Genomic DNA, 22,837 nt, shown 5'->3' on the forward strand with positions numbered 1-22,837 from the left:
TTTACCAACCATTGGTAATGGCAGATTCTAAACCAACAGGGTTTATATGCTGTACTTCTTGCAATGGTCTGATGCCCTTAATTGGTGGACACAGCAGATACCTCTTCTGCCATGGGGAAGGTAATATCCCTAACAGATTACATATGCCTTTCCTTCTCATCGCACACTGGAAAATCTTGAGATACAAGACTCAAACTACACTTCTTGGCGCAATCAATGAAGTTGCATTCGATCCAGGTATTGAAATGTCCTCCAAACCAGAGCTGAGAAAACTATCTTTGCAAGTGCCCACAGCTTTGATTCCAGAAGGGAGACAAAATCTAAAAGAGTTCCAAGACGATCAGCATTGGGGCTGGGTTTCCCGATGCTGACCACATTGGCACCAACACCCGGGGATAGAGATCTGACAAGTAAAGTACCCACACTGAATGCAAACACAACTCAAGTTGGTCAAACAACCATACTGCAAGGACTTGAGGCAAAGAGATGAGTGCTCAACCATCTATGATGTTGAAGGCAAAGTCAGAGAAGAAGGCTTGAGCGACTGTCACACTGGTATAAATATTGAGAGCAAGATCCAACCCAATACAGACTCTAGCACCGACCAGCAAGCCCTTTGACTACTCAGGTATGCCTTCAAGGAGAGACCACCACCGTCCTCTTTCCACTAGCACCAGCAATATCAGTGCTAGAATCCCAGCCAGTGACACTGCCATCCCCAGAGATACACTTTTCATCACTGTCTCTGGGCCACTCTGAGTCCCTTGCTACAAGCAGGGAACCCTCTTCCAAGAGACAGGAGTGGTACCCTAAAGAGAGTGATTTTTGAGGGCAGTGCTGAAGTCTTAGGTGTTTACACTCCAGTACCATCCTGTATGTCCTTCTGGTACCAGCCCCCTTAAAGACACAATACCATCTTAATCTTTGGCATCCATCAAACTTCCTCCCAAAGGCAGGTTTGACAAGACAGTTGAGAGCCACCCCAAAACCATCCCAGAGTTGACCTTTGGAAGCCACCTTGCCCCTTTTCTATTGAGCGTGACTGGAGATTGTGGCCAACACAGGAGTGCTGGACATCATCACCCATTCCCCATCCCTCTTCTGGAACTCTTCTTGCAGGAGCCTATTACAAAAAGTGGCCTCTTTGCTTCATCTAGGAGCCATAGAAGAGGTTCTGCAGAAGTTCAGAGGGAGAAGCGTCTATTCCTAGTATTTCCTTACTCCAAAAAAGAGAGGGGATCTTCATTCTATCATAGACCTGAGGAAACTGACAGATACATACACTGCCTGAGATTCAGGATGGTAACACTTGCCTCCATTATCCAGTCATTGCAGGTTCAGGAGTAGTTAATGGCTCTTCACTTACAGAATGCATACTTCCACACTGCCATCCACCTGGCCCTCAGGAAGTACCTGCGATTTACGGTGGGGCCAAGCCATTATCAGTACAAGATGCCGCCCTTTGGACACTCTGCAGCACCGAGAGTCTTTACAAAAGTGCCTCATTGTACGTGCACTCCTAAGGAAAAAAATCATCCATGTATATCTGTATCTAGACGACTAGCTGATCAGAAGCAGATCAGATCAGGAAGTTCTCTGACAAACCAACTATGTGCTACCTCTTTTGCCAGCTCGGCCTCCTGGCAAACTACAAGAAATCATCTCATGATAGAATTCATATGGGCCAGGATAGATTCCATGATGGTGAGGGCATGCTTACCTTAGGACTGAATCCTCTCACTTGAGTTGTTAATAATTGTGGTGATATTACACCTGGTTGTAACAGTATGGCCTTGCCTCACATTATTAGGCTTGTCAGACTTCATTTCACGCCTCTACCACTCTGGCTCAGGTCAGTGTACTCCCCTGTGAAGCATCAGATAAACGGGAGCTTCACTTCTATCTTGTGTCCTTGCAGTGCTGATCTGGTACCTGCATCCCAACAGTGTTTAAAAATGGGGTACTGCCTGTGACCCATCACCATCCAGACCATTAATCATAGAAGCATGTGGAACAGGCTGAGAAGCCCACCTGAATCATCTGCAAATACAAGAGATGTGGTCCTCAGAGGATGTAAAATGCCATATACATACATGAAGGGGGTGCCTGCTCTGAAGCAATAACTGCCACAAAGCAATAACTCTGGAACTGGTGCTATCTACATGACATAACCACTAGCCGTGCATCTCTTGGGAGTCAACATGACTTGACAGACTTTCTAAGTAGACAATCTCTCACCATCCATGAGTGGGCACTGCTGAAATCTATCACCTACTTGATATTCCTCCAGCGATAGACTTGTTTGCCACCAAGGACAACATCAATTGCCCAGACTTCTGTTCCACAGGAGACATGAGCCTGGGATGCTTGCCAGACACCCATCTGCATTGAAATTGGGACATCCTTTATGCCTTCTTACTGATTCTCCTACTCTCCAGGTTGATTGCCACAGGCAGATGAGACGAGGCCAGGCTTCTTCTCATAGCTTGTTACTGGCTGAGACATTTCTGGCTGATGGACTGTAGCAGATGTTCACGCATCCACTGATCAGGCTCCCAGATTGCCCGGACCTGTTTTTTCAAGATCAGGGTCAAGAATTGCACCCAGAACTGAAATTGTTGCCAAGCTGGCATGGATGTTCGCTGGCTGAGCACCTGGAAAGAACCGTTCCTCACATGTTCAGGAAATCCTAGTACAAAGCAGAAAACTGTTCATGAGACATATTCCTTCAACTGGAAGAGACTCACGGCAGCCAAACATGGCCTAGACCCACTGCAGCCACCCTGGTATTGAGGATTCTGGACAATTTGCTGTAACTAACACTCTGGGCTTCCATTTAGTTCAGTCAAGGTTCATGTAGCAACGGTATCTTCCTCTAATATAGTCATTCTCAGTCCTCTTTCATCCAACAGTATTCAGATTCCTTAAGGGTTTGCTACATGCATATTCATTATTTAGAGTATCTACAGTAACATGGGAAATCAACATCATCTTTTTAAAGCTTACTGAAACCCCTTCAAGCCTCTCTTGGGGCACTCCATCTATTGTCTTGCACTCTAAATAGTCTTTCTAGTGGTTGCCACCTCAGACAAAAGAATGAGCAAGCTTCAGGCACTTGTGGTAGAGCCCCCATGCACTCTGTTTCAACAAACAAGGTTGTACTGAGAGCTCTTGCAAAATGTATCTCCAAAGTGGTTTCTAAATTCCACTTAAACCAGTCAATCAACTTACTTGTGTTCTTCCAAAAGCCAGATTCCATTCAAGTGGAGAAGAAACTCCACATCCTAGAAATATCCCGAGCTCTTCAATACTGCATCAACAGGACCAAATCTTTCAACTCTCCTAACGTCTGCTTGTGGCTATTGTTGCTTCAGTGGGTCAGGCCATTGTGTCACAAAGACTTACAAAACGGGTAAGTCATTGTGTCTCACTGTACTACCAGTTAGCTGCCTCTCCCACCAACTACTAAAGCCCTTTCCACCAGCACCTATGCAGTATCCTTGACTTGTTTCCAAAACATACAGATATCAGGAATTTTCAAGGCTATTACGTGGAGCAATACACTCACATTTGTCGAGCATTATACACTGGACTTAGCTATTAGGTCAGATTCCAAATTTGGAAGAGCAGTACTCCAATTTCCGTGCAACTGATTCTGCTCCTCATTCCAACCATCCGGGGATGATCTCACTTGCCAGTTACCTACAGTGGGATCCACACTGACCTATACTACTGTGGTTCTTTGAAATGTGGTAATGCGTGGATCCTGCAAACTGCCCTCCATCCCCGCTTTTGGAGTTTTGGCTTTCGAGGGAGGGTTGTGGCCGCTCTGCAATTTATGCCCTTATACAGGAACATGAGAAGGCACAGGATGCATGTGCAGCCCCAACGGACACCGCTATTCAAAAGATTGTGAGCTCATGCGTGTGTGATGGTATGCACCTGTAGTAAGAGGCACACTGACTGCAACATCTGAAAAAACTACAGTTAATGCAGGGTAAGTAACCATTCCTTATCTGTGTTTTCTTATCTAATCTTGTTTTGCAGATGTGTTGCTCTTTGCAGCCTTGGCATTTGGATCTGTGAGGAACTGGTTCATGAGTCACATCATCCTCAGATAAAGGAAGCACTGAATGTGATTTGTGTCTCTTTGAAGGTAAGAGATTAGGTGTGCTGCAATCTGTTATAACTTAAATTAAAAAATATTTACATCTTCAAAGTCCAATGTGAAAATTAACTAGTTAATCCTCACCACAACTCTGAATTTGGCAAGTATCATTTTACAGATGATGAGACTGAGATTCAAGTTAAGTGACTTGCCCGACATAGATCAGTGATGTAGTGTCAAAGGCAGGGTTATATACAGAAGTCCCTGGCTTCCAGTCCTGTGTTCACTCCGAAGCAAAATAATTAAATTATTTTTAAAGGTGAAGCTAACATTTTAGTACCTGCCAAAGCAAGGCATTGCTTAACATCTAAAGGCCAGGTTGTGAGCTGAAGGGGAGAGCACAAAGAGTATCCCTTCTTTACACACCTGCACAAGTGTCAGTCACATTTATAGTCCCCGCAGAGCCTCAGGCACTTCTTCCTCATAGTGCAAGCCACCCTAAATGGAGCAGAGGAGGCAGAACAGCAGCTCTGTCCCTACTCTTGACCAGTCAGCAACTCTGGCCAGATGTGCAAGGGGGAGTATGCTGCACCATCCTAAGGGATGTGTTACCTGTGCACTTGAGAGCTCCAATAGGTATTATGCCTTTCTGGGGCAAAGTGCCTCTCAGAGCTCACATTGGGGCAGTGCAACACAGTGTATACTCTGAACCTGAAGTAGGTCACAGCTTTGCACTGTTGTAGTTTCTGATGAAATTATCTATAGGAAAGAAATAACAGAACTCTAATTTTGGCAAAAAAAGTAAAGGAAGAATTTATTTTTACTACTGTCTTACTTTAAAATACACCTCTACCCTGATATAACGCAACCCGATATAACACGAATTTGGATATAACGCAGTAAAGCAGTGCTCCGGGGGGGGAGCGGGGGAGGCTGTGCAGTTCAGCAGATCCAAGCAAGTTCGATATAACATGGTTTCACCTATAACGCGGTAAGATTTTTTGGCTCCCAAGTACAGCGTTATATTGGTGTAGAGGTGTACATTTGTAAAGTTTATTATTAAATTCATTTTGTTAATGCTGAGGAATGTTAGTTTGTTCATAAAGATTTTCACTTCCCCCTCAATATGATCTGGGTAATTTATAAAATTAAAATTTTTACAATTTTAGGTTGTGTGGATGTTACTTTGTTATAAAGACCTCTAGATTTTCATGTCTTCTGGATAGCCTGGTGGAGTGAAGGATTGTTGTCTATGTGATTGCTATTTTGGCATTTGTTCACTCATTTGTACCTTATTTAGACATAGGTGCTATACACACACATTTTGAAAAGCAGTATATTCAAATATAGCTAGTAGCGGTTGTGGACCAATATCAACACAGTAATACCTGATGGAGATATATGGTGAAGTCATCTTGTCCTTTCCTTTGGGAGTGGTAGGACCTTCATTATTCTGAAACAGCCTTGAGTTTCTGTAGTGATCATTAAGGCTATGATTTAGTCACTGGTATTTTTAGTAAAGGTCACGGACAGGTCACAGGCAATAACCAAAAAGTCATGGTCAGTGACATGTCGATGACTTTTACTAAAAATACCCCTAACTAAATCTTAGATGCTGGGGGGAGGGTGGGTGCTGCTCTGGGGCAGCCTGAGACCAGTTGCCTGGGGTCAGCTGCTGCAGCTGTGGAAGTCCCGGAGGTCCCGGAAAGTCACAATATCTGTGACTTCTGTGATCTCCGTGAAAGTTTCGCAGCCTCGTGATGGTATTCTACAGCTTCCTTGACAATCTGGTCTATTGCCAAGCTTGTTCTTTAGCCAATCTTCCTTCTTCCCCCCCTCAAATATGTAATCTGTATTTTTCCCCATTAAAAACAATTACTTTCTATTCAGTCATTTATTGAATAATCAGAATATCTGGCTTCTACCCACTTAATAGCATCTTTATAAGCTAAAGATTTTGCTGACTGGTATATTTCTCAACAGCATGCTCTGTTTTCTTAAACTTTCCTAATAAGTCTTATTTTCAAAACCTTTCTTAATTTTCCTTATTTTCACCTAAACTCTCTACAGATAGTCTTTTTTGGCTGTGATAAACAGAATGGTGATGCAGCTTTGGAGGCTAACCAGTGCCAAGTGGAGCTGAATAATTACATTGCTGTTTTTAGCATGGTTCTTTTAGTAATAAACACCATATTGCCATTGCCTGTTTTGCCAAATCACATTTTAGGTGTGACACCTTCTCAGTGACCTGATTAGTCTCTCTAATATTCTATAACTTGTGCATTTGATTTCAGCCAGTTTCTTTGTGAATTTGATATTAGGCAGATGTCACTATTGATTTTAACTCATCTCTCCAATTTATCAAAGTTGTAAAATATTTTAATCCTGTCATCCAAAATAATTTGTTTTCCTTTTTGTTCTCTCATTCTTTTTAACAACAATTATTTTAAACCAGTATCTGTAATAACTGCACATATTAAGTATGGACCAATTAGTGCTTGTATTGGAAAACACTGCTTCAAGTTGGCAAAAACTTTGGAGCATGCCATCTTTTCTCTCACCTTGAACACTGTGGTAAAATATCTGCAAATGTACTGTCTAATATGAAAAGTTCATAAATACAGTTTTGTGTCATGACGAAACAAGCCAGATGTAGCGTGGTACATCAATAATGTCTTGGCTTCCACATAGTCAAGGATTTGGACTCCCAGAGTGGGTTATTTTCTTGTTGGGAGAGGACTGAATGGCTACAGATACAGGAAGCTATATTTCTAGACTAACATATTTACAAATACAGTATGTACACCATTGAACAGGAATGTAGATGACGAAAGCAAATTGCTTGCTTATAACTCAGACGTAGCAACTCATTCAGAAATCCAGCCAAGGAGCTATGTCCAAGTATAGCCAGCAGTTTATCTATAAACACTCTGAAGACACTGCTGTCTCTTTTAACCACACTGAAAGTCTCAGCATGAAAGATGCTAATTGGCCATCTGTACCACTGCAGTTAGAGATTATGTACCACTCAATAATATCTTGATCTTGGAGTGACTTCAAAGCCTTCCAAAAAATACCTGTTGCTGACGCCAGTAATCAGAAATGAGTTCAGCTGAACCAGTGCTGAATGTATCCTATAGGTAAAGGATAATTACTTAGTTTATTTAGTGCTGTTTTGGGAACCGTAGCTGAAACCTATTCTGAGCACAAGAAACGTGGAGGGGGGAACAGCCCAGAAAGTAACTTTAGGAAAATATATATTGAAGATGTGGATGGACGCTGATGGACCATCCTGGAAACTGTGACTCAGTCGGATCAAAGAAAATCTGGTAATAGAGTAGAGTATCAGCCACACATGCAAGACCTAGGTCTATTTGAAGAGAAATGATTGAGAGAGAGAGTTACATAGTTTAAGCAATATCTCATGGATTTATCACCCCTTACTTCCTCTGTGACCGTGTACATTGGTATAATATCTTAATACTACCCTCTGAGACAAAATTTTGCTAATATATAGACCAATCAAAATGACACAGGTGGTGATATAAAATCTTTGGGGTAGTAAATAATAACAACAAAACAAGTTGTTGTTGTTAGAGTGGTCTAAATTGCCCAGTTAAATAGTCACAAACCAAGAAAATGCATATTAATACAACCAAATGTGATGTAGTACATTTGGGAACAAAGAACTTAGGTTATACCTAAAGGATGGGAGACAGTTTTGGAAAGCAGTGACTCAAAAGACTTGGGCATCATCATAGATAATCAGCTCAGCATGAGCTCTCAGTGCAATGCTGTGGCAAAAAGGGCTAATGTGATCCTGGCATGTATAAAAAAGGGAACGTCGCGTAGAAGTAGGGAAGCGATCTTGCCTCCATACATAGCATTAGTAAGAATACATTGTGTCCTGTTCTGATGTCCACTCTTCAAGAGGATACGAAAATACTGGTGAGAGTTCAAAGGAGGGCCACAAGTGTTGGAAAACCAGCCATATAGTGTGAGGCTTAAGGAACTCAATATATTTAGTTTATTGAAGAGATGGTTAAAAGGTGGCTTGGTCACTGTGTGTAAGTGCTTACGCATGGAAAAAATATCAGATAGTGAGGGGGCTCTTCAACCTTGCTAACAAAGGCACAACAAGATCCAAGGGCTAGATGTTGAAGCTAGACAAATTCAGCTCTGAAATAAGTTGCAATTTCCTGGCTGTGAGGGAACTTGAACATTGGAACAGCTTACCAGGTTAGTGGTGGACTCACCATGGCTTGGAGTCTTGAAGACGCGATTAGATTTTTTTTTTTAATTCAGTTTCTTGGATAAATTGTATTGCACGTGTGTGTGCAGAGGGTTGGGCTGGGTGGTCATGGTGCTCCCTTCTGGCCTTAAAATCTGTGACTGAGTACCCTGTTCATCCCCTTTTTTCCTGGGCAGTAGGGAGAAAAGGATTGCTTGCATTGCCTGCAGCATGCTCTTAGCACTTGCAACTCTGCATGAAAGCAATAACCATAATTAAATCTCATGCTCCAGGGCTTCAGTTAGTTACCTGCAGAGGTCAGGAAGGATTCTTAAATTCAATAATCTGGACATTCAGGATATCCAAACAATTCCCAAGTTCCTCCACCCCACTGTCTGTCTCACATAGTAATAATAAGTTTCTTGATGGGTAGTCATGCAGGTTTTTAAAGATACTTCCAGCAGTCTGGATTTGATTTCAAATTCAGTAATCCAGTTGTCAAGCTTTCAGTTTTTTTGTTTGTCAAGGTACTGTGGAGATCACCCAGGCACATAAGTAGAGAATCTGTACTCTGCTTATTGTACTCTCAACCACTTCTGCATTATCATTTAGCAGAGATGATTTCATCAGGAATAAAAGAGTTCTGTTTTAGTCTTAACTTCTGAAGCTTCTCCTGCTGATTTAAATTTTGTTTTGCAAATGTCTGCCTTCTTTCAGTCAAATGCAATAAAGTGGCAGAATCTATAGCCACTTACAAACAAAAGTGCAAAGCTAAATAGTTTGAGAGACAGAAGAAGAGAACTAACTGCTTATATCTGCTCATTTGTATCCCTCTGACTGGCTCACAAGAGTCATCCACAAGATCTCTTGATTCTGATGCAGATATAAAAGAAAATTAACTGAAAGTTTGCAATCAGTTTCCTTTTCTTGTGCTTCATCCAAGTGTGTAACTTCGCCCATTCTTCCCAGTCACATTGAAGATATGAAAAATTCAAAATGCAGCATCTGTGGAGGTAAGAAGCTGGCCCAGGATGCAGCTTCCTCTCAGAGCATCAGAGCTCATTTACTTATGCCACATGAAATGTCTAACTCCTTGTTTTATTGTGCACCATAATTTCCTTGTCATATTGTTTCCAAAAAGCCATTGTGACAACCATAATTATTTTACTACTTTTTTCTTTTGCAATGCAGTTCTTTTCTGTCTTGAATATTTTGCTATTCAGAAAGTTACAGCTACCCTGAATTCCCCTTCCTATTAATTCTCTACCTGTGCTTCCTTACCCACTAACTCTTAACTTTCATTTTTAAGTCTGCCTTTTTGACATTTTTAAGGTATAACATTCCAGCAAGGAGTCATAGAACAGGACTGATGACCTCATGGAATGTCCTGGAAATCCAAGATGCTGTCTCTAAGCATCTTTTACAACTGGAGTAACTGCCCCTAGGTTCAGTTCAGAGCTGGACATGTAACCATATGGAAGTGCATCCCCTGAATTTGAGAGAAGGTGTGCTCTAGTTCACTGGTAACTAAAAGGAAAGTAAATAAAAGATTGAAACGTACCTGATAGTCTTTTGACAGTGTTGGAACCCTATGTTAAATGACTCTTCCCTTCCATACTGCAAAAAAAAAATAAGCACAGTGAGCCTAGGGATTGTTCCTAGTTGTAAAGAACATAGGCCATGCATGCATGTAGACTTTGAGTGACTTTGGTTGACCAAACGTATTACAAAGGTTAGCATTGCTAAGAGATGCTTAAAGCAGCTTTTTGTATGTAGGCAAAGGGTTATTAGGCTACCCTATTCCTTAGGCTATTAATCGAGTGTGATAATTAACTCTCATGGTGAGCCAACCAGGAGTCTAATTGTTGGAATTTTTGAGAAATAAACCTTTTTTTAAAGTGTTTTTGAATAGTATATATTGGAACTGTATCCTGAAGAAAAATCTAGTACAGTTTGCACTCAGCTAACACAACTGCAAATGTCTGCTCTCAGCAAAAGGAAAAAGAAGACGTCTCCAATTAGGGGTTACTGTTTACAGATCGGAGTCGAAGTTTCTTGCTAAGGAAAAAGCAGTGGTCCTTGTTGCTATTCAAACTAATTGAATTTGAGTTTAATGGTTCCCTAACCAAAGCAGTTCCCGGAACTAAGCTTCACAGGCTTATGCCCAAGAAGAAACCAGTTATTAGAACTGCTGTCTCACGGAGGTCCCAAGATAGAGCAACAGGAGAGAAACCATCAGTTTACATTGGAACAAAAAAAAAATTATAAGCGCAAAATTTCTTTTAGTCACAGTTCCGACTAGTGACATTTACACCCAACACTTCCATTCTTATTCCAGACAATTTTAGTCGTGCGGTCAACCATCCCTGTCTTTGCTCTCTGATGTTGAACTTGCTGCATTAGTAATAAACTCTCTGTAATATAAAAACTGAATACTCAGTGCTTGGATGAGGCATATGAGAGAGTAAGGCCTTGTCTACACTACAGGGAAAAGTCGGTCTAAGTTACGATCTAAGCAATTTGAGTTACATGAATGGCGTAACTCAAGTCGACATAGCTTAGATCTACTTATTGGGGGGTGCACACTACGTGATATCAACGGGAGATGGTGTCCCGTTGACTCCCCTTACTCTTCTTGATCCATTGGAGTACAGGAGTCGAGTGGAGAACGATCTGCGATCGATTTAGCGGGTCTTCATTAGACCCCCGTAAATCGACAGCCAATGCATTGATCTCCACGTGTCGATCCCCTGGTAAGTGTAGACAAGCCCTGAGTAAGAGTATGTCTACACTACGAAATTAGGTCGATTTAATAGAAGTCAATTTTTTAGAAATTGATTTGATACAGTCGATTATGTGTGTCCCCACTAAGCACATTGTCGGTGGTGTGCGTTCACAGTACTGAGGCTAATGTCAACTTTCAGAGCATTGCACTGTGGTAGCTATCCCACAGTCTCCGCCACCCATTGGAATTCTGGGTTGAGCTCCCAATGCTGATGGGGCAAAAACATTGTCACGGGTGGTTCTGGGTACATGTTGTCAGGCCCCGCTCCCTCCCTCCGTGAAAGCAACAGCAAAAAATCATTTCTCGCCTTTTTTCCTGGGTTACCCGTGCAGACAACATACCACGGCAAGCATGGAGCCCGCTCAGCTCACTGTCACCGTATGTCTCCTGGGTGCTGCTGGCAGACGTGGTACTGCAGTGCTACACAGCAGCATCCCCTTGCCTTGCGGACGGCACACAGTGCAATACGACTGCTAGCCGTCGTCATCCCATGGGTGCTCTTGGCCGACCTCAGGTTGGTCGGGGGCGCCTGGGCAGACATGGGTGCTCCTGGCCGGCCTTGGTGAGGTCAATCGGGGGCACCTGGACAAAAATGGGAATGACTCCAGGTCATTCTCTAAGTTTCGTCTAATGGAGATTCAGTCCTGCCTGGAATATCATGCCAGCTGGAGGCTTCTGCCTCAGGCTGCCCTCCCAGTTCGCAGCACCACGCGGTCGCACCTACCCCAGCCTACCTCTTGCTCCCATGGCTCATGAAGCCTGGACAGTAGTAAGGTGCAGTTCAACTATAGGCTGAGCAAGTGCATAGTGGTGGTAGAATGTGCCTTTGGACGTTTAAAAACTTGCTGGCGCAGTTTACTGACTTGATTAGACCTCAGCGAAACCAATATTCCCGTTATTACTGCTTGCTGTGTGCTCCACAATATCTGTGAGAGTAAGGGGGAGACGTTTATGGTGGGGTGGGAGATTGAAGCAAATAGCCTGGCCGCTGATTACATGCAGCCAGACACCAGGGTGGTTAGAAGAGCACAGCAGGGTGCGCTGTGCCTCAGAGAAGCTTTGAAAACCAGTTTCATGACTGGCCAGGCTACGGTGTGAAAGTTCTGTTTGTTTCTCCTTGATGAAAAGCCTCCCCCTTGGTTCACTCTACTTCCCTGTAAGCCAACCGCCCTCCCCACTCCCCCCTTTGATCTCCGCTTGCAGAGGCAATAAAGTCATTGTTTCAAATTCATACATTGTTTATTAATTTGTCACACAAATGGAGGGATAACTGCCAAGGTAGCCCGGAAGGGAAGAGGGAAGCACATGGGTGGGGTAGTTGTAGGGGCACCCCCTAGAATGGTATGCAGCTCATCATAAAAGCGGCATGTCTGGGGCTCTGACCCAGAGTGGCCATTTGCCTCTCTGGTTCTTTGGTAGGCTTCACGTGGCACTGCTGCAGGTCCCTGTTATAACCTCTGTCCTTCATACCCTTGGAGATTTTTTTCAAAGCATGAAAAAGCAGTTCTTCTTCGAGTGCTTGCTCATATCCATTCCAGTTAGGTGTGCGCGCGCCGCGTGCACGTTCGTCGGAAGATTTTTACCCTAGCAACCCTCAGTGGGTCGGCTGAGCGCCCCCTGGAGTGGTGCCATAACGGCACCGGATATATACCTCAGCCGACCCTCAGTTCCTTCTTACCGCCCGTGTCAGTCGTTGGAACAGTGGAGTGCAGCTTAGCTGACCTCCGCTTCCCTAGCTTCCTCATAGTTCTTATCTTGTGAAATTGTACATAGTTAGTTATCTTCTTTCAGTTTTCTTGTTTTATTAGTTCTCAGTAGTTTTAGAGTTGTATTAGTTAGCGAGTTTGGGGATTAGCCCCCTCCCGTGCCCGGGACTGGAACGCATGCCCGGCTCCCCGGGTTTCAAGCCGTGCTCGGCCTGCCACAGGCCTATGCCTACAGGAGATCCACATAGCTCCTGTTTAAAGTGCCTGGGAGAGTCGCACTTATCTACCAAGTGCCCAATTTGCAAGGCTTTCAAGCCGCGCACCAAGAGGGAGCGAGACATCAGGCTCAAACAGCTCCTCATGGAGGCAGCCTTAACCCCTCCGGCTTTGGCATCGTCCGCCGTTCCATCGGACTCTCGCAGTACCTCCTCGGCACCGGGCCACTCTTCTCTGCCCAAACCGCGAGCACCATCGGCACCAAAATCGGCCCCGAGACGCTCTCTCTCGCCAAGGGCGAAAAAAGCGAAGGCCGCTGCCACCTCGGCACCGCCCGCTTCGAGGCAGCAGAGTGTGTCCCGACCGGACCGCCCGGCACCGAAACCTGCCGTGGCGCCAACCGCTCCGGCACTGACCATTCTGCCGGTGCCGTCGAGTCCGGAACCTGTGTCCTCCCCGGCACCCGCCGCGGTAGAGCTCCCATTGCCGTCGACTCCAGAGACCTTCGCAGCGGCAAAGGACCTTATTGCTTTGACGGACCCGGCAGTGCCTCCGCCCCCGGCACCGCCGGTGCGGGCGCTCCGTTCTATTGGCAAGCCGGCACTGCTCAAACCGCCTCCTGGCACCGAGTTGGACCGGCACCGCTCCTGCTCCAGGTCCCGCGAACATTCCCGGTCCCGCAGATCGCATTCCCGGCGTCGATCGCAACGCCGCAGATCTCATTCCCAGCGTCGATCGCAACGCCGCTCGCAGTCCCGGCACCGCTCTGCCACGCAGCGCAGGTCAGACTCGCGGCACCAGTCGTTCTCCCGCTTCCCGACTCGACACTCGCGGCACCGATCCAGATCCCAGTGCCGATACGGATACGGTGCCTCTCGGAGCCATTCTCGACACCGAGAGTGGAGATCACAGTCGACCTCCCGGCACCGCGCCGGTCGTAGGTCCCGATCTTGCTCTCGCTGCTGCACTGCCTCTCAGCACCGGTCACCGGAACGGCGGGGAACAAGCTCAGTCGGCACCTCGGCGCAGGGCTTCTCCGCTCCTCCATGGCCATACACAGACCAAGACCCTCGTCAATGGGGTTTTTGGACTCCTTGGGCTTACCATCAGGCCCAAGGCGCTCCTCTGCCTGCCACCCACGCAGTTCCATAAGAGCCGCGTGTCCCAGAGGCTACTGTAAGCCGCCCCCAGGCTGAGACGGAGGTACCACCACCACACCTCCAGCCTTCGCCGGAGCCTCTTGTCCAGGAACTGTCCCAGGACCCAGAGGCTGGGCAGGACACCATCGTCCCGGGGGTCTCTTCTTCCTCCTCCCCGGATGAAGCAGTAGCGGGGTCTTCCTCTTCAGGGCCCCCTCCGATAGATTTGAGGGCCCACCAGTACCTCCTTCGGAGGGTGGCATTGCGCCTGGACCTCCAAGCAGAGGAAGTGCCAGACCAGGGTGGCTCTGCCATTCATTAAGACTATTCAGGCGAATGCTGACAGCCTTTGGCAATCACCGGCCTCTATTCCTCCCACAGCCAAAGGGGTGGAACGCAAGTATATGGTCCCCTCTAAGGGATATGAGTATTTGTACGTCCACCCTCCCCCCTCGTCGCTAGTGGTCCAATCCGTCAACGACAGGGAGCGTCACGGACAGCAAGCCCCGGCTCCTAAGTCTAAAGACGCAAGACGAATGGACTTGCTAGGCCGCAAAGTCTACTCTGCGGGCGCCTTACAACTACGAGTGGCTAACCAGCAGGCCTTGTTGAGCCGTTACTGTCATGACACATGGGCTGAGGTGGAAAAGTTCAAGGGACTGCTACCTCAGGATTCACGCCAGGAGTTCGCGGCCTTCCTGGAGGAAGGTAAGAAGGTGGCTCGTACATCATTACAAGCCTCCTTGGACGCGGCCGATTCAGGAGCCCGAACTCTGGCCTCCAGCATCACCATGCGCCGCATCTCCTGGCTGCAGAGTTCGAATCTCCCCCCTGAACTACAATATACAATCCGGGACCTTCCCTTCGACGGCAAGGGGTTGTTCTCCGAAAAAACGGACCCCAGGCTCCAAAGCCTGAAGGATAACAGGGTTATTATCCGCACATTGGGGATGCACACCCCTGTGACCCAGAGAGGTCCGTTCCGCCCCCAGCTTAACCGGCCCTACTTTATGCCACGGTACAGGCAAGACTCTGGTCAGCGACGCGGTCGAGGGGGACGTAGACGGCAGCCTGGTCCACAACCGTCCCAAGGTCGCGCCCCTTCTAAGCCACCGGCGGGGCCGAAATCGTCATTTTGAAGATGCGCCCAGGGACGGCCTACCAGCTCTGATTCAGGATCCTTTCCCTCCCTTTTCCAACCGCTTTTCCTTCTTCCTCCTGGTGTGGTCCCGGCTGACCTCCGATGCCTGGGTCCTCCGCACAGTGGAACGTGGATATCACCTGCAATTCGTTTCACCCCCACCTTCCCACCCTCCTTCCCGGTCCCTCTTCAGGGACCCCTCTCACGAGCAACTCCTCTTACAAGAGATGCAGACGCTCCTCGCTATCGGAGCGATGGAGGTTCCAGAGAGGGAAAGAGGCAAGGGGTTTTATTCCCGTCATTTTTTGATCCCCAAGTCCAAAGGGGGCCTCAGGCCCATCCTAGACCTGCGAGACCCCAACAAATACATGATAAAGTTGAAGTTCCGCATGGTCTCCTTGGGGACCATCATTCCTACCTTGGATCCTGGAGACTGGTTTGCCGCCCTCAATATGAACGCTTATTTTCACATCGCCATCTTTCCACCACACAGGCGCTTTCTACGATTTACGCTCAATCACCTTCACTTCCAGTTTGCGGTCCTCCCCTTTGGCCTATCCACGGCCCCAAGGGTATTTACAAAGTGCATCTGCGCGCGGCATCTGCGTTTTTCCCTACCTAGACGACTAGCTCATCAGGGGGGATTCGCAGACACAAGTATAGCAGCATGTAGCAGTGATCAGGTAAGTAACCGGGGGTTTTTTTGTACATAGGCAAAGGGTTATTAGGATAAAGGCTATAAAGTCATGTTAAATTGAAGATCAGTAAGTGTAAAGCAAAGGACTCATTCCACAGCTCCTCCTAATCTATTTCAAAATCTGTAATACTATTCATGAGGTGTTTGTCCATTCAGTGTGTCATAGCTTGAAATCATGGACAGTCATAAAGTAATTATTACCACTCATTTCTCTTTTTTACAGTTTCCAAATAAAACAGTTGCACATGTTGCCTGCAATATGCTTAACATGCTGATTCATTATGTATATAGGCTTCAAATATACCAAGTTGATTCACCTTTAAAAATTATTCAAGTAAGTAATTACAAAATATTTTAAACAATTTGCAGTTTTCTAGGGATTTTAGGAAACCATATAATTGAAATTGAAGTAGCTAATTTAAGATTGTGATGTGAATGTTTTTATAGACGTTAAGTATAAAGTGTGCTTTTAGTCAAATTAAGTTTGCCGCCTGCATGGATGCGCTAGGTAGGTGGAGGAAGGCCTCTGTGGCCTCTGTTGCCTCCTTGCACACCTGCATGAGGCAGATATAACTTAGTCTCTAGAGTTCATTAAGTAATTTCTTTTTGAAGTTCAATAAAAATTGTTTTACAAACAACAATCTAACTGGATTCTACAGTTTGACGTAATTTTAGAAGAATTTAACCATAGGTATGGTATTGTATCACACTTTCCTGATGACATATTTAAGTTTAAAGGAACTGTAACTTTTAAAGAAAACTATTTATTTATTGTCCACAGATCCTGATAGCAACTATTACTCATCTTCTACCCAATACAGAAGCTTCCTCTTATGAACAGGACAAAAGGGTAATTAGACATTAATCATGCTTTTTTTATATGCTACTGTTAATATAACTATGAAACTGCCAGTCATGGCTCTATGATTATGGTTGACTTTTGCCTTAAGGCTGGGATTCAGACTCTTTGTATGTAAAATATACTATATTCTCCCCGAAATTACAGCATTTATTCTTTGAGAATAGAATGAGTTTTCTCAGAATTACAAGTACAGTACAGAGTTACAAGTACAGTAACTCCTCACTTAAGGTCGTCCCGATTAATGTTGTTTCGTTGTTACATCAGTTAGGGAATGTGCTTGTTTAAAGTTGCACAGTGCTCCCTTATAATGTTGTTCAGCAGCCACCTGCTTTGGCCACAAAAAGAGCAGCCCGTTGGAGCTAGCTGGTGGGGGCTTGGAATCAGGGTGAACTGGCAGCCCCACTATCAGCTCCCCGCTCCCCTAAGTTCCCTGTGTGGCAGCTACCCAGCAGGCTATCAATTCCCTGCAGTTCAGTTGACCCTTCCCCCACTGCCATGTGCTGTTTCTGCCCTCTGCCTTGGAGCTGCTCCCGGGAGCCTCCTGCTTGTTGTGCGGTGGGGAGGGAGGGGAGGGGGGCTAATGCCAGGGTGTCCCCCTCCCTGCTGCTGCTGCCCCCTGCTTACCCCATCTCAATAGATCAGTGGGGAGACAAGACAAGGCTCAGGATGGAGGGAGAGTGCTGGCAGCAGTTGCTGTTTCAACTTGCTGATCTACTTTAAAAGGCAATGTACTTAGAGTGGTACTTAAAGAGGCAATGCGCATCTCTCACATGTGCATCTCTCACACACACACGCATCTCACACACACGGTGTGTGTGTCTGTCTCTGTCTGCCATGCTGTCTCCCCTCCCTCCATTTGTGCTGCCTTGTAGAGTGTAAGGCTACATTAACAACGTGTTAACTCTTGAGGGCTCAGCTGTTCTAGTTCATCATTTAGCAGCAAGGCATTCAATGGAAAATATCCTACCGTCTTCCACCCCCTCAACCAAGCTTCACAATCATCATTGTCGTGTATAGTATTAAATACAGTCTTCTGTCTGGTGAAAAAAAATTCCCTGGAACCTACCTCCCCACACACGTTAAATCTTATGGGGAAATTGGATTCGCTTAACATCATTTTGCTTAAAGTTGCAGTTTTCAGGAACATAACTACAACGTTAAGCGAGGAGTTACTGTAAAGCTATTAGCGTTAAAATTAATTTTAAAACTGGTCCATTAATAAACTTAGCACCCTATGTCAGACCTTTTCTTCTGGTCCCTAACGATCCTAATACCAGAGTATTGCGGACTAATTATATAGGAAGTTTGAAAAGTGTATTGAAATCTTGTGCGTAGACTACATTTGAAGACCACTTTCGGATTAATTATCATTTTGTATTGTTACCAGGAATAATTTAAAGTGTATTCTTTAGAAGGAGTAGCACATAATTCTTCATTAATTCTGCGAAGATTGCCTTCTTTCAAAATGATTGCCATCTCCTGTTGTTCTTAGTGTGCCTGGAGCCACAGAAGCCTGAGGCCCTTAACAAAGATGACCTCTGCTTTCATTCAGCTGCTCCTCAATGCTTCTTTCTGCCTCCTGATAACATAGTGGATTACCATCCCCGAAGTGCAGTTTGGCTCCACTTCTGTTAGGAACAATGAAAGGCAATGGCCATTTTTGAAAAGGGCATCTCTACTCAGGGCAGTAAGTGGCTGATTGTGGCTCTCTTGTGCTTGGTCACCCCACCCTGGTGGAAAGTGGAGCAGTAAGGGACCTATTTTAACTTCTGCCCCCGTCATAAGCTCCATCAGGCCTCATAGCAATGGAAGATCATAGAGTTGCTCTGCTCCACCACACCTACTCCTTCCTCTTCCCACCCAAAACACACACGAGATGCCATCTCCCTCCCCTTATGCTAATAATAGCATCCTTATACTGGGGCTTCGGAGCTGGTGTAGGGCACAGCAGAGCTCCACCAAGTTTACACTGGCAAGGTGGTTCCTCTATTTAAGGAGATTTCTTCTCAAGTTATGTTCTGTCATCTAAATCTGGGACTATAAATACTAAAATCCCTTAATCATCATGTGTTTTATTGCATGATGTCACTATGGGGCAAAGTTAAGATTATAGCTGTGAAATGGGTATTATGCTTATATGTCTTAAAATATAGTTTCCGAAATCACTTTAGGGGTTTTTTTTGTTGTCACATTGATAAAGATATTTATTAACATATTTAAAGTATTTTGAAGAATTTTGTTGCTGTTTATTTGAACTCGGTTGTTTTATTTATTTCACCATGGCCACTTGTTTAGGTTTTTTAACTATAAATAAGTTTTAATTGTGTTTTGAGATAGTGTTTGACATGAGTTTACCATTATTATTGAACTAGTAGTCTGATCTGTGTTTGAAACCTTGGCGTGTTTGTTGCGTAATGGACAGTGTAAAAATAGCCACTAGAGGAAGATGGGTGTATTATAGAGTGAAAAAGTTGTTGACATAGGAAAGCATTTGGATAGCCTTCAATGAATATATGGTGCTGTATAGTTATAGTAGCAGATTATAAAGGAAGAATAACAATATTTATAAAGTAGTAAAGGCAATTCAGATTGTTTACTCTTGCATGATCTTTTATTCTCTTTACAATGAGGCTCAAGTGCGACCATTCCACCACCCCCACTTACATGTTGTCGATCTGTCATTTTAAAAGAATTTGTTTTTAAATGAACTTTGCAAAATCATGGAAATTTATCAGCACAGGCACAGCTATTCATCCACCTATCACGATGATGATAATGAAAAGCTATTCATATTGATAGTCCTTGGACAGAATATAAATTGGGGCCTTCAGCAGCTAGAGCTTTCACCTACAATATGAAGTTTAGGCATGCAGTAGCTTCTAAGTAACTTTAATGTGGTGGTATTGTCTAAGGTTGATTACCTGTATGGTTAAATTAGGAAGAGAAACTAAAGCAGGAAAACAAAATACAGTAGGAAATGTAAAGCAGCAGGCTGCTATTTTAATGAATTGTAACTAAAAATACTGTTGTTACAGTTGGTGGTTTCTTTACTTCTCTGTTTATTGGACTGGATAATGGCCTTGCCTTTAAAGACCTTACTGCAACCTCTTCACACCACAGGAGCTGAAAATAAGACCGAACAATCTGTTCTTAATTGTGTATATAAGGTATTTGTGCTTTACATTGTTTTTGTTTTGTTTTGTTTTTTAATGAAAACTTGTAAAGCTGGAGGTGATGTTAGTTATGGGGAATGAAGACAGAACCTTTCTGTTCTATTTGACTCAAATTCTGTGACTGTACTATTCGCTTCTTCTGCCTGTAAACTTATGCATTTTACCCAGAACTACTTAGTTTTGGGATGTATCCTATGCAGTTAGTTTTGCCTCATTTTGTGATGGTTTGATCTAAAGAAGTTTAATCATTCATATAGTGCTATAAATAATGGTGGTCCAAGAGAAGGTTAGTGCCAAACAAATAATAGAACACTACCCTAAAGGGTTTACAGTTCAGGGGCAGTGGTGAAGGTCAACCCTACAAACAAGACCATGTATGTACATTGGAATGTGACCCTTACAGATTGAATTACTTTAACCTTTGTTTATTTAATTTGCTTAGTGCAAACATATGGTCTATGCCATTAAGTACAAAACAAAGACAGATTTTACCCCTCAAAAATCTTACATTTGAAATGTAGATACATAGAGAATAGGAAATCTATTTACTGTATTTTTATTACATATCCCTTTTACACAGCTGCTGTTTTTACTAACCTTCCTTTAGTATAGCACTTGCAGACAGGAGTTCATATCCATGAATGTACAATGTTTAAAACTATCCCACTTTTTTTTTTACCCTGTTTAGTGGGTTTCATTGTTTGGTGGTAGGTTTTCTGTTTTTAACAAATTAATCAGATTATGAAGTAAAGTTAGTAATCTGTCTTGAAATCCTGGTCTTGTTCTAGGTTCTGCATGGATGTGTCTATGGAGCTCAGTGTTTCAGCAACCCAAAATATTTCCCTTTAAGTCTCTCTGATCTGGCATCTGTGGATTATGATCCTTTTATGCATTTAGAAAGCCTGAAAGAACCAGAACCACTACATTCTCCTGACTCAGAGCGATCTTCTAAGCTCCAGCCAGTCACAGAAGGTATGTCAAATTGTCTGGATGAACTCTTATTTAAAAGAGAATAGACAGTCTCTTGGTTTCCAATACTGAAGTGTGTGTCTACATAATGAATTTTAAATTATATTTAATGTCATTTTAGACAATACGTAGTGTTTATCAATATAGAATGAAACAGTGTAATTTTGAAAAATTACAACTCAGTTAACTAAAATAAATTGATTTCTACATTGTAAAAGATCTATCTTATATGGATCCTTCTGCTCATGTATATAAAAAGTGCAAAATATTGCAATATGATGTGTAAATGTTTTACTTCTCCTTTTGTTTTAGGTAAATGAGTGCACTTAAGTCTTAATTTTGCTCTTTTTTTATAATTTTGTTTATGATCTTCCAAGTGTAATTTTATAATATCACTAAACTGACATGACAGAATTTGAAAGACTGTTGAAAGTTTTCTATATTTAAAAATGGATTATTGAAACCTATAATAATTCATTCTGTGCCTGTTTTACACGTTTGTAAAAAAAAAAATGAAGTTAATTTCTAGAATACAGTTTTATGTCATCTACTTAATTCCTGACTCTGATAAGGTTTGAAGAACACTTTCTTCTGAAATAAAGACAGCAGACACGAGAAACTAAGATTTAAAGTAGTGACACATTTCTTGTAAAATGTATCTATCAAATGGCCTCAAGGGAAAGAAAATTGAAAAAGATGAGTTTAATATTGATACCAAATACTCTATGTAGTGCTATTCTCCCTCCATATTAAGTTGTTCCCTTTAGGCTTCCTTAAAGGTATTAAGAGCCAGATAAATGCAGAACCTTTTTGTAGCAGCTGTGTGCTAACAGCAGGTGATTTTGTGGTCTGTAGTGACTACGTGCTGTTTTTTTATGTGGGGAAAATGGCTAATCATTGTGCCCTTGTCTAAGGCATGCTTCATCATCCTCAAGTACTTTTTTGGCCAAAGAATTCTAAACATAGAGCTGGCCCCTAATAAGCTCAGTATTGGATTGAACAAGTCTGATTTGAGAACTATTGGCAGGAGGAGCTGTAATTATTAAATTTACTGAAGAATGAAGCAAGGTACTGTATTTGGCTTTTTGTCAAATGGCAGTGGTCATATTAGCAAAAAGTAATCATCTGCAGGGTCAGAATGAAAGCAGCTTTGAAGGATTCATTCTGTCCTAATTACAGTTTCACCTATACGTATTATGTAAAGCTAATATTTAAAGCATTTGCCAGAATTAACTTCCACTGCATGTTCTATTACAGTGTAGTGAATTGCAGCAGCTTTTTATGCCTTGCATCTTTTGTATGCTATAATGATCTGTAATTATGGGTTTGCAGCAAATGCTGTGTGGCTTGTTTAATCTGACAATCTGAAAAGACAACCCTGAATAGATTTTTTTTAAATGAATGCCAGTTGCACAAAGCCTTAGCATTGATTTCTTCATTTTGCATTTCCCCACATGATTGGTTCTTTTATGATTTCTTGTTAAATTTCTAAATAAAGGTAATTCCACGTGTTCCTTATGTCTCCTTAGATGAGATATGGTAACCTTATATGTTTTCTTTAAAGTTTCAAGGCTTTGTAAATCTGAGTAGGCTAGATTACCAGATGTAATTGACAAACCATAACATAGATTTAATTGCTGCCCTGGCACTTCTTCCCTGTGCCATCACCCAGGGAACAGTACCAAGCACTGTTTTACCCATCCCACAGCGTATTCTCTTGCTTGCATTGTGGTAGAAGCAAAGTTGATGGATTAGAGTAGTCAGAAGCCAGATCAAATAGGGGGCCAAGTAGTGCATCTCAGCAGCAAAG

The 22,837-nt window shown here is 43.5% G+C and overlaps 1 protein-coding gene across 5 annotated transcripts in view; it reads left to right on the forward strand.

The window, feature by feature from the left end:
• The window catches only part of RALGAPA1 (Ral GTPase activating protein catalytic subunit alpha 1), a 265,455-nt gene that overhangs the window by 159,741 nt on the left and 82,877 nt on the right, over nucleotides 1-22,837 (forward strand). For all 5 annotated transcript variants that reach the window (XM_045013658.1, XM_045013659.1, XM_045013660.1 and 2 more), the window contains 5 exons: nucleotides 4,048-4,156; nucleotides 16,247-16,357; nucleotides 16,805-16,873; nucleotides 19,921-20,052; nucleotides 20,847-21,030. In XM_045013658.1, coding sequence (XP_044869593.1) covers nucleotides 4,048-4,156; nucleotides 16,247-16,357; nucleotides 16,805-16,873; nucleotides 19,921-20,052; nucleotides 20,847-21,030 — 605 coding nt within the window. The remainder of the gene's footprint in view (nucleotides 1-4,047; nucleotides 4,157-16,246; nucleotides 16,358-16,804; nucleotides 16,874-19,920; nucleotides 20,053-20,846; nucleotides 21,031-22,837) is intronic.

This window comes from Mauremys mutica, chromosome 4, assembly GCF_020497125.1.
Source record: "Mauremys mutica isolate MM-2020 ecotype Southern chromosome 4, ASM2049712v1, whole genome shotgun sequence".
NCBI classification, from domain to species: domain Eukaryota; kingdom Metazoa; phylum Chordata; order Testudines; family Geoemydidae; genus Mauremys; species Mauremys mutica.